Consider the following 12516-nt stretch of genomic DNA (forward strand, 5'->3'; position numbering starts at 1 on the left):
CGCGGCGCGGGACTCGCTGTCGCTGAGCAGCGGCTCGGGCTGCGGCTCGGCCTCGGACGACGACGCGGACGACGCGGACGGGGCTCTGGCTGCCGAGAGCACGCCTTTCCTCGGCCTGCGCGCGGCGCACGACGCGCTGCGCTCGGACTCGCCGCCGCTGTGTCCGGCGGCCGACAGCAGGACTTACTACTCCCTGGACAGCCACAGCACACGGGCCAGTAGCAGACACAGCCGCGGGCCGCCGCCGCGGGCCAAGCAGGACTCGGCGCCCCTCTAGGGCCCGCCGCCCCCGCCACCCCGCCGCCCGCCTGCCTGCCCGCGCGCCCCACTGCTGGACGGAAACCAGAGACCACCGACTGGAGAGAGCAAGGAGGGCAAAACAGAAATAAAAATATTTTTATTTTCTATAAAAGGAAAAAAGTATAACAAAATGTTTTATTTTCATTTTAGCAAAAGTTGTCTTATAATACTAGCTAACGGCAAAGACGTTTTTATAGGGAAACTATTTATATGTAACATCCTGATTTACAGCTTCAGAAAAAAAAACAAAAACAAAAAAAAAGAGAGATGGGCCAATTTTTTGACTCTTTAATAGAAACCTATATTGTGGTGCCTTTTGCTGTATGCTATTCTGGGGCTCCTGGAGAGAAGTCTGGGTTGTGCGAAGTTGGGTTGGGGCTGGGTCCCGAGTTGGTGGGGAATGAGAGAAAGCAGGGAAAGAAGGGTGCTGGTACTGAGCAAGAAACTGAAGTCAGAAGTAGCTTTGCTCCCGGACCAGATCTGGAGTCCTGGGCGCCCTGAGAGAAGGCAGGATCCTAAGCTTAGACCTGGAATTGGTGTCAGGTGACTTCCCTTTGTCACTGGAGAGACAAAGGCTCAGGACAGCAACCAGAATGGGGAGGGACCCTTCCTGCTCTTCACAGCTGCTAAAAGAGAACACAAAAGGAGGTTTCCCCAACAGTCCCAGCCCAGGGAGGGGGCAGCTCTGCCAGGGGCCCAATGTTCACGGCTCCTCCTCCCTTTCGGCCTCCAGGATGCCCTCTGTCCTCTGCAGCACCTTCGTTTACAGGTCGTCTTTTCTATTTTCTGCCTGCATGTCCTTTGCATTTCAGATTCTTTAGATTGGATGCATGGTCACGCTGGGACCGAGAAGAGCCACTCCACAATGTATTCTATTCCCCTTTTAGCAATAAAATTACACCATTTCCTTCTCACCAGCCCCCAACCCACCTGACTTCCAGTCCCTCTCCAGTCTTGCCCTCCCCAACCCTCAAAACTGGATCCAATGCAATTTGTCAAAAAAAAAAAAAAGAAAAGAAAAAAGAAAGAAGAAAGAAAGAAAGAAAGAAAGAAAGAAAGAAAGAAAGAGAAAAAGCCAATTGTTCAGAAAAAAATTTCTCAAACAAACAAATGGGAGCCCTGTCCTGAAATGTCCAAACACCTGACTGTTGACACTTGAACATTTTTATATTATAAATAAAATCAGAAATACCTGCTGTTTGACTGTGTGTACCTAGCCCCCAGGTAATGAGGGAGGACAGATGAGTCTGATGAGGGGAGTGGCTGTCACAGTGAAGGCTGCAGAGGGTCAGGGCAGTCCCTCAGGAAGTGACCCTCTCTCCAATTTCCACAGTCCCAGGTCCCAGAACAGGCTCCAGCCCTCCTCCCATTTCCCCAAACATTTACAAGGAGTCCCCCTGGCTGCTAGGGAACCTGGCCAAGAGACTGACGCAAATTGCTCTGCTTCAAACTCAGCCTTAGAACTTGGGCCCAGTTCCTGCCCTGGAGCTGTGGGGCTGGACTGAGGCAACAATTTCCGGGCCTGGGTAGGTGAAGAGGGAAGGGCTGTGGGGTTGGCACTGGGGAAGTTTCGGCAAAATGACCCTTGAGGTCTTGGGCACGTCACAGGCAAAGTCTGGACATGCAAGGCACCATAATGGGTACCCTTGCTGCCAGGAGACCACAGAACCTGCAGCTCTAAAGCCCACAGGATATTGCTCTTTCCCCAACTTTATATCCCCTCAGAGGCAGGGCTTGCCTAAACCTGTAGCCACTGATGAAGGGTACATGATTCCAGGTATGGAGACAGCAGATGTAGGTCCAGGCTTATCCCCTCATTGACTAATTTAGTAAACCAGTACCCACCACCAGGAACCAGTAGGTTCCAGCCAGCACATGAGAAAGTCTTCTCTCCAAAGAGCAGTGCGCATCTGTGGCTGTGTGGGTGGACAGATTGTGCACACACAGGCACACCCATGAGTGCCCCAGGAAAGGTTTAGTCAAGAGACCCACAGAAGGAAAAAACAGAAAAGTATAAGCTTGAGGGGACTTAGGCACCCAAAGGGCCTGAGTTTGTTCCAGTGCCAACTCTTCTCCCTTACTAGTTGGGTGACTTATTAGGCCAAGGTTTCCTCCACACGAATGAAGATGCAAACACCTACCTCAAAGGGTTGCTCTGGATATTATGCCAGGACTGCTCCTGGGAGATGTCTAGTAAGTGGCTACTTCAATGGCAATGTTGACAGTATCCTGTGCCTTGCATCCTTGAATCACAAAGTGGCAAACACTGGTTGAGAGGGAGGAGATGGAGAAAAATAAAGAAAGGCTTTTGCCATTGTATTCATTGTGGAGATGCTGGGGAAAACACCTATTACAAAGAAATGACGGCAAATAACTAACTGCACAGACCTGAAAATCACTGACCTCTCTCAGGCCCCATCCAACGGTCTCATCCAGGTGCTCTGCTCTGAGTTTGCTTATAAATTTTCTGAGGGCCAATAATTCTTCTTTGTGAGCACTGACTTCTATGGGATCTCAAACTCTATGACCTCCTGGTAAACCCACTGACATTATCATGACTCACTTTAGTGTTATCTAATCCTTTGGGGATTCTGAGTTGTTGCCTTCTAAATTTTCAGTCAGAAACCAGCTCCATGACTCCAACTCACCAGTCTCTATGTGGTCCCCAATTAATTTGGAGTGACCTTTGGTGAACTCGTTGACCTTTACATGACCCCGTTTGGTATCTTCACTGTCTATCCTAGAGTCTATCATTCCTGCACTACTTGGTCCACAATCTATTAAAAAGCCTTGGCTCTTTCCCCTCATGTCATCTATCTGTATGTTTTCACTGGAATGCCTGGGACCTAAGAGCATGTTGACTAGAGTCCCTTCCTCACTCTGGCCCTCAGGTCTTGGGGGAACCTTTAACATGGTCTCTCAGGAAGTACTATGGTCCTGTTACACAACTTCCCTTCCACCAGAAGATAGCCTGGTGCACTTAGGACATTTCGTGGTTACCTCTGTCAGTTTTTCTCCCTACCCCCAATATTTCCCTGTACTGCATCACTTTCGATGTCTCTCCTCAGCCTCTCCCAGCATCCTAAATAGTAACCACCCATCTGTCTCCCCACTAGACTGTGCACCCCACCAGAACAAGGAGCTTGTCTGACGTTTTCCTCATCACACTGTCCACAACACAGCCAGCAACAAGCATTTGCTCCTCATCAGTGGCCATAGTGAAGGCACAAAAGAATTATCCACGGTCAGCCACTGCAGGAGTCTTAAACCCGCGGTCACCACAAGAGACCACCAGGTGGCGCAAACCACTTACCACAGTTCACCAGGGCCTGGATTTGGATAGCCCAAGAACATAAGTATATTAGGTTCAGAAGTTGTAGAAAGAACGTGATGGTTCATTAGAATACAGGAAGAAATATTAGAACTTTGATTTAGATTTATTTTCATCTTGTCTTTTCTTAAATTTCTATTTTTGGTGTATGTTTTATAATGTATTTTAGTACAGTAGTACATGTATATAATTTACAAATAAATAATTATACAATTAAGGAGGCGAACTAAAAGTTTCTTTACTGATGGGTGGCACAACCAGTGCTTGGGGAAGCACATCTGTTTGAAGCTGACAGCGCTCACGCTCTGTTGTCATCACTCACCCTCATGAAGTGGAGGGTGGGACACAAACCAAAAATCAAAGGACATTGGAAGCAGTGTGGAGAAACACAACGAGCTCTTTTATGTTGCCACATTGCCTTTTCAATTCCATTTAAATCATCATTGATTTCCCTTGAGCAAAACGAAGGGACCAGATGGTTTGGTTACAAAATACTTCCGCTGATCCAATTTAAATAATCTGGATTTAAATCACTACATCTCTCCACCTAGTCACATGTCCCTGAATCAAATGTGAATGGACTTGTAAATGTTAGGTATTCAGTTGTGAGGTTGGCTTATCTCGTTAACTAAATATTTACCACAGAAGCCAAATTGCTGGCCAAACTACGGTAATCTATTTAAACATTAGGAAGAATTGGCTCATCAGTCACATTGAGGGTGCCTTCACCCCAGCCACTTGTTGGTCTGAGGAACACAGGTTTAATCTGTGGTAGGAATGTAGTAATTATCTATTCTTCCCAGATATAGCCTTAGCTTAGTCTTTTTTATTCTCTAGGAACATGAAAGATATATCAACAATCAGCAACTTGTTATTCCACCTTTTCCAAAGACAAAAAATTAATGGCTTCCAGAACCTTCCTAAATCACACATCTTTGGACTTGTTGACAGGTGGTCCTCTGCAAAGTGAAATGCCTTTTATTCCTGTGTAGTTGGTCTGTACAAGAAGTTGACCTGGCAGCACCAACATAAAGATTTAAGTACAAACAGGGCTATCTCACTCACTCCCAGGATACCCTTATAACAGAAGGAATGACACACATGTCTTGTCTGTTTAGTACAGAACCATCAACTAGAACAACAGCTGTAAGTCACAGGTCAGCCAGAAGGTGAAAAGGCCAGGTGGAGGGAGGTCAGTACTCCTTCCATCTTTCCTCCTAGAGCACTAAGGCCACCAAGGGCCATGTGGCAACCCTTCTGACAGACAACAGAGCTCTAAAATAAGCTTTTCCATCTGGTTTTATCCTCTAACTGACAATAGCAGTTCCAAAACCATCTTTAGGAGCGTTCCTTCTATATATATAAATTTTTAATATTATATATATATATATATATACATCTATGTCCATACAAAAAAGGAGGCAGCAGTGGCCTCGGTGGATGGAAGAAGAGGTGGGTACACATGTGAGTGGAGTCGGCTTGGCAGTAAGTGAGGCAGCTCACATCCTGGGTTATTGCAATGTGCGGCAGAACTGTGCCTGCTTGCAGAGGTGGCTGGTAGGAGGAGAGGACAGTGCTGGTGGTCCACAGACCTGCGGCTGGTCAACTCAGAGGATGGAAGAAAACAGGGGCTGGAGGATTCCAAGCCTGACCTCACCAACATGGCATGAGGGAGACTTGGGAAAGTGGAACCTGCCCAGTCTCTCCAGTGAGAAGGTGCTAGAGCATTCATGCCCTAGCCTACAAAGTGAGGCCATATATGAGGCAGACAGCGAGGGCCAGGGACAAAGTCTTGGCCAGAGATGGCCAAGGATGTAAGAGGCCCAACGCCATGAGTAGCATCTCTATCTCCTTGGCCTACAGGGCTCTCCACACCCCTCTTATTGCCTGTCAACTGCCGGAATTGATCCAAGCAGCCATTGGCTGGAATTGTGCTCACTGACCCCTCCAGGGGGATTCACCTGCACATTCACACTGGCTAAGTATCAGACCCAGTGGCTTTGCTGCCAGTCACAGTCCCATGGCCCTGGCTAAGGGCAGGACTTGAATGTGTCTTCCGGAGAGAAGGGTCATCCCCTTCTAGGGTGGCCAACCGAGCCTCAATCCGCTCCAGATCATCTGAGCCCACTTTGATTTTCACAGCCAGAAGATGGATGTAGGTCTCATAACGGCTTTTCTGAGGAAAAGGCAGAAAAAAAGCCAAAAGCAAGGTTAAAAAACATATAACAAAATTAGAAAAAAAAATGTATATCTTGTATAGTCAAAGACTAATCTCTTTAGCATATAGAGAACTCTCACAAACCAATAAAAAAGGAAATAAACCTCAATAAAAACAAGCAAGGGATAAGGACAGAAATTACACTTCCAATTTTGAAAAATGTAATTAATTGCCAATGTATTTTTGCCTGGAACACCAAAAGTACAGGCCACAAAAATAAAAATAGATAAATCGTACTGCACCAAAACATAAAAACTTGTATAGCAAAGGATACAACTGGGGTCCTGCCCATTAGCTCAGTTGTTTAAGTGACTGCTTAAACAAAGCACTCAAGCTCAAGGTGCTGCGGTTCGAACCCAGATACTCAGGGCAAACCACAAATGCCCTAAAGGCATCTTCTGGCCTCAAAAAAAAAAAAAAAAAAAAAAAGATACAACCAACAGAGTTAAGCTGCAAACTATGGAATAGAAGAAAATAATTTAAAATCACATATTTAGTAAAGAGTTGATATCTGAAATATATAAAGAACTTCTACAACTTAACACCAAAAAATAACAATCAAACAACTCAATTTAAAAAATGAGCCATAGGGGCTGGCCAAATAGCTCAGCAGATTAAAGTGCCTGCTTAGGCAAAGTATGTTGGCCAAGGTTTGATTCCCAGCATGCTGTGCTGGCCCCAGCCACAGCACTCTCTCAGACTGCAATTGAGACTGGGTGTGGTGGCACACCTGTAATCCCAGCTCTTTAGGAGGCTGAACACAGGTGGATCACTATAAGTCCAATCTATGTAGTGAGACCCTGTAGACCCTACAGACCCTTACTAAATAATACAAAAAAAAAAAAGAAGAAGAAGAACCATGGGCTGGCGAGATAGCTCAGCAGACTAAAGCACCTGCTTAGGCAAGCTCAGGGACTTCGGTTCAAACCCCAATTCCCAGCACCACATGCTGTGCCAGCCCCGCCCCCAGGGCGGGCTGAGCCAGTCGCAGAATCCAGGCATGGTGGCACACCATGCCTGTAATCCCAGCACTGGAAAGGCTGAAAACAGGAGGATCACTACAAGTCTGAGCTGTGAAGTGAGACCCTGTAACAACCAAATACATTGACTATACACATACATACATATACAAAAAATGAGCCAAATGTGATGGCGCACATCTGTACTCCCCACCTCCAGAGGCTGAGGCAGGAGAACTACCATGAATTTGAGGCCAGCCTGCTAACCTGAACTACACAGCAAGATCCTATCTCAAAAAAAAAAAAAAAAAAAATTACGAAAAATGAGCAAATGACATGAATAGACATTTCTTCAAAGAAGCTATGCCAAAAAGAAGATATATAAATGGACAACAAATTCTTACAAATATACTCATTTGGAAGAATCACTAGGAAGATGCAAATCAAGACTCCAGAGATATCATCTCACATCCATTACACTGTCAGCTATCAAAACACAACACAGAATAGTGTTGGTGAGGAGGTGAAGAATTTGAAACCCTTGTACACTGCTGGTGAGACTGTAAGATGGTGCCACTATTATGAAATCAGTGATGGTTTCTGAAAGAGTTAAAAATAGAGTTGCATTCTGAGCCAACAATACCACCAATTCTCTAGGTAGACATCCAAAAGCAATGAAAGCAGCATATTGAGGGATATGTGCACACTCCCATTTCTCATAGCATGACTCACAGTAGCTAAATGATGGAAGCAACCCAATGTGCATCAACTAGTGAGTGGATAAACAAAGTGATTATGTGCATATGATGGAATATGATTCTTCTGACACATGACAAAAACATGGATGAACCTTAGCATTATGCTAATCACAAAAAGACAAGTTCTGCATGATTCCACATATGTAAGGGATAGAGAGAAGTCACCATCGTAGAAAAACATTGGATACAGTGGGACATAGCTATAATCCCAGTTATTTGGGAGACTGAGGCAGAAGGGTCTCAAGTTTGAAGACAGCCTGAAGAACTTAGCAAGACTCAGTCGAAAGAAAGAAAGAAAGAAAGAAAGAAAGAAAGAAAGAAAAGAAAAAAAAAGAAAACAGCAGGAATGTAGCTAAGTGGGAAAACAAACACAAAATCTTGGATTCAATCCCAGCACCATTAAAAAAAGAAAAAAATGTCATAGAGGTAGACACTAGGTGGGTAGTCATCAAGGGCTAAGGAGAGGGAAAAAGGAGTCATTGTTTGTTATGGGTGCAGGATTTCTGTCTGAGAAGATAAAAAGTTCTAGAGACTGAATGCACAGCATTGTGAAAAAACACTATTGGGGCTGGGGAGATAGTATAGCTCAGTAGAATAGGCGCTTGCCTGGTAAGTGCAAGGGCTTGGGTTCAATCCTCAGTTCCCAATAAATAAATAAATAAATAAATAAATAAATACTATTGAAGTAATGCACTTAAAATGGTTAAAATATTAAATTTTATTAATGATTTACCACAATTCAAAAAAAAGTAAACTTAAAATGGCAATAAGACACTGATTATTAAGCCTGTCAGATTAGCAATAATTAAAACATTTGATAAGTCCAATGTTGGTAAGGGTATGGGGAAATAACTATTAATAAGTGAATAAAGGGAGTCATTGACCAATACTAATATTAAAAGGGAGATTCAGCAGTATCTGAAGGTCTCACCTCAACTTCAGAGCCTCATCACAGTTCAGAGAATCTGGCATCCTGGAAGACCAGTTGGGGACTCCTTCCCATCAGCTGTACCACAGGAGCAAGACCTTTCTTGCTCATCTCTCCCACTCCCACACTAGGCCAGGTGAGACTGAAGTCAATGCACTGGAGCTACAGTCACCCAGGTTAGGGTCCCAGCTTCTGCATTTAGCTGGGTCACCTAAAGTACTCTGACCTCTGTCAGCCTCAGTTTCCCCCCCCAATAAAATGGAGATAAGAATACAGTCCCCAGCCAGGTATGGTGGTGCATGCCTATAATCCCAGCACTGGGGAGGCTGAGATGGGAGGATTATTGTGAGTTTAAGGCCAGCCTGGGCAACAAAGTGAGTTCAAGGCCAGCCTGAACTGCATAGTGAGACCCTGTTTCAAAGAGGGGAAAAAAAATACACACAGTCCTCACAGAGTTGATACAAGGTACAAGGATGAAATCAGTCAATAAAAGGGAAATGAGACTTGCTCCTAGTATTTAGCAAAAGATGGCTCATGGCAGCTTTTGCCATCACTTTGTACACTTCAGAGAGTGAATGTGAGCAGACTTCAAAATGCTATCAAGCTTTGTTTTTCAAAAGGTCAGGCCTGCCCTGGGAACTATCCTTTCTACCCTACACCTCAGTAAGAATTCAACATGGAGATCTAGAGAATAAGAATGGAGATGTCAAAAATAAAAAAATAAAAAGAATGGAGATGTCCTCCCCCTCCTGCTCTGAGGACTTCCTAGATCAGCCTCAGCCTTTCATTTGTCTGTCTGATCACCCCCATCTGCAGGACAGTCCAAAATGGACCAGTGCTTCCTGCCCCCTCCATCTGGCACCCTGGCCTTCCTGGCAGAAGCCACGCTTTGCCCAGCCCCACCTGCAGAGCACTGAGGCAGAGTCAGGGCAGTGGGTAGACAGCAACAGTATGAAAAGAAGGGAGATTAAGTTGCTCTGTTGAAAGTTACTTTTCTTGTTATATAGGTCTTGCTTTACCTAGTCTTAAACATCCAGTAGAAAAATATAAAAACAAGGTATATAAAGGAAAGCCATATTAATATGCTGAGCTGTGAAAGGCTCAAGTCAACAACTTCTGTGGATAAACCACTACTATTGTGGACTGCTGGACTGTGTTGGATTGTTTTGCTGAATTCACGCACCTAGAGTACTTAGATGCCAATGGAATACCCATTTCTGACAGGGCTAAACAAAAAAAGGAGATGCAAAGGAAAGACCGTTTTGTATTTGTATATACAGAATAGTTAGGATAGGTATACAGCTACTGTCGCTCAATTCAATGAGGAGAAAGATTTGTACTGAGTGTTTGAACAGGATATCCTGCCTGCTTCTTGTACTGTGGATAACCACTAAGAAGATAACAATGCACAATGTATTAATTATTGAAACTGTCTTATTAATCAGCTTTGAAACTGTCTCATTGATATTTGTTTCTCAATAAAATAAAAAAATTAAAAAATAAGTTGCTCTGTTGCTGAACAAATGTGCAAGAGGAAAATGAGACCAAGTGAGGAGAGTGTTGGGTGGCCAGGGCTTGAAAGTTTTGCAGGCTATTTGCAAAATCTTTTGAAGAAGCTGGGCCTGTCTCAGATGGGAGGTAAAGGTAGAGAAGGCTCCTGAAATGGTGCCACTGTTTCTGCTGGAGGCCTAGGGCTCCTGGAGAGACCCAGGTGGGGGTTAGTTGTTTGATTACCATCACCAGCTGGGCTATGTAAAATTGGCCTACAGAAAGCCATGGCTCATCATTAAATTACACCTGCCTCCGGGGCACCCACATGAGGGAACTCCACATAAGGAGTCCCTGGCTGTAGAAGGATGGTGATGGTGGGAGGTGGAGGGGGAAACTGGGCTGCTCCTCTGACCCCCACCTGAACCCTCTCAATGGACCCCCAGGAGGCCCACCTCAAATGTGAGATAGTGCTCCTTTAGCCGGTACTCCTCCGCCTCCTTGGACTTGAGGCCTCGCTCCACTGGGTGACACCTGTGCTCAGCCAGCTCTGCGGTCACCTGCCTCAACTTATTCTCGTGAGACTGCAGCTGCTCCTCCTGCAAAGACAGGACTGTAAGGCCTAACTCTTGAAGTCATGGGGCTGGGTCTAAGCCCACACTGCTAGGAGCTGCTTCACAAAAGGGAGATTGAGGCTTCCCCATGTTCCTAACTCAATGGAGGTAAAGCCAGGCTCTGGACCCTTGGACATGCTCCTCATGCCTCCTTCCTTCCTCCCACCTTGTTCCTTGCTCCCTCTGGTCAGTGCCCCAGCACTCTCATGCTAGTATGTGCCCATACACATTCCACTCCACAGGCAGGAACTCTCACACACACAAGCACACTGCTTCCAGCATCAGCCTGACCCCCACCCCCGGTTCCATAGGACACATACATTCTCTCACATTCAGACTCAGATGCATATGACAGTCACAGATTCAGCATCACACCCAAAGATAAGCTGTGACACACAATTACATACCCACCCCACCCACTGCAGTGCATACAGCCAGGCCCTTTGGTGCAGGATGCACATGTGCGTGTGTGAACACATGTGTGTACCCATGTGTACATGTGTGTCTAGTGTGTGCATGCACATAGAACAGGTATGGTCAGGCTGGCCAAATAGCTCAGCCGATTAAAGCGCCTGCAAGCAGGAGCAGGGGCCAGGGGTTCGATCCCCAGGCCTGCAGCACTGGCCCCAACCCCGGGGCATGCTGAGACCAGCTATTGAGACTGGGCGTGGTGGCACAAGCCTGTAATCCCAGCTCTTGGGAGGCTGTAAACAGGTGGATCACTTTAAGTCCAATCTAGGACTAAGACCCTGAACACCCTGTAGACCGTTCCCTAAAATACAGGGGGAAAAAAAAAGAACAGGTATGGTCTCTGTGCACATACACAAAGATGCTTTAGACAGATATGGAAGCCTCCAGAGCTCCATGGAGGGACAAGGGCCCAAAGGGAAAGGAACTAGGGGTGGACAAACAGGAAGTCTGGTACTTCCTCAGCCCTCTGCCTCTTGAATTCTGCCCCACCACCTATCATTTCCTCTCAAAAAATACCCAGAAACCCTGAAGTTTTTGTTGTTGTTGTTTTTGTAGTTAGTGTAGGGTCTACAGGGTCTTACTATGTAGATCTGACTCATAGTGATCTTCCTGTTTTCAGCCTCCCAAGTGCTGGGATTACAGGTGTGCCCCACCATGCCCAGTCTCAATCACATCTCAGTGTAGCCACCTAGATCAAACCCTGGTGGTTGCACTCTACCTAAGCAGGTGCTTTAGTCCACTGAGCTGTCTGGCCGGCCTAGTGAGATGGGTTTTTAAGGGATACAAATAAAACATCTAAGGATATGTGAGAACATCAAAATAGCATGCTACCACATTATTTTAAAAAACAAAAAATAACAAATGCTGGCAAGGATGTAGAGAAAAGGGAACCCTTATATACTGCTAGTGGCAATGAGAATTAGTATAGTATTAATCTCTACAATGGAAAACAGGGTCGAGAGTCCTCAAAAACCAAGAACCAAAAGCTGCGAGAAGCGCTTCCGGGTCGCCTCCGGCTGCCGCCTCCTGGCACGGAGCCATGTCCACCTTGTTCCCCTCACTCTTTCCCCGTGTGACTGAGACTTTGTGGTTTAATCTGGATGGACCTTGTGTGGAGGAGACAGAGCTGCAACAGCAGGAGCAGCAGCACCAGGCCTGATTCCAAAGCATCGCGGAGAAGGACAACAACCTGGTCCCTATTGGCAAGCCAGCCTCAGAGCACTATGATGATGAGGAAGAGGAGAATGAAGATGACGATGAGGACAGTGAGGAGGACTCAGAGGACGATGAGGACATGCAGGACATGGATGAGATGAATGACTACAATGAGTCACCCGATGATGGAGAAGTCAACGAGGTGGACATGGAAGGTAACGAACAGGATCAGGACCAGTGGATGATCTAGGTGGGCAAGGCAGGTGGTGATTCCAGGCCAGCCCGACCTGCCCT

General features: G+C 45.9%; 2 protein-coding genes and 1 pseudogene across 3 annotated transcripts in view; 2 read left to right on the top strand and 1 right to left on the bottom strand.

Moving 5' to 3' along the window:
- Nrg2 (neuregulin 2) overlaps positions 1–277 on the top strand; it is a 198142-nt gene extending 197865 nt beyond the window's left edge. Inside the window, 1 exon segment of the mRNA XM_023703380.1 lies at positions 1–277. This exon segment is cut by the window's left edge and continues 143 nt beyond it. Within this exon segment, the coding sequence (XP_023559148.1) occupies positions 1–277 (277 nt within the window).
- Positions 278–5522: 5245 nt separating this feature from the next.
- Psd2 (pleckstrin and Sec7 domain containing 2) overlaps positions 5523–12516 on the bottom strand; it is a 49338-nt gene continuing 42344 nt past the window's right edge. For both annotated transcript variants that reach the window (XM_023703365.1, XM_023703366.1), the window contains 2 exons: positions 10438–10581; positions 5523–5807 (listed from right to left, as the gene is read on the bottom strand). In XM_023703365.1, the coding sequence (XP_023559133.1) occupies positions 5610–5807; positions 10438–10581 (342 nt within the window). In that variant the 3' untranslated portion in view covers positions 5523–5609. The remainder of the gene's footprint in view (positions 5808–10437; positions 10582–12516) is intronic.
- On the top strand, positions 12097–12510 carry LOC101564397 (annotated as a pseudogene).

Source organism: Octodon degus, unplaced genomic scaffold (genome assembly GCF_000260255.1).
Source record: "Octodon degus isolate 3935 unplaced genomic scaffold, OctDeg1.0 scaffold00169, whole genome shotgun sequence".
In the NCBI taxonomy this organism is placed as follows: domain Eukaryota; kingdom Metazoa; phylum Chordata; class Mammalia; order Rodentia; family Octodontidae; genus Octodon; species Octodon degus.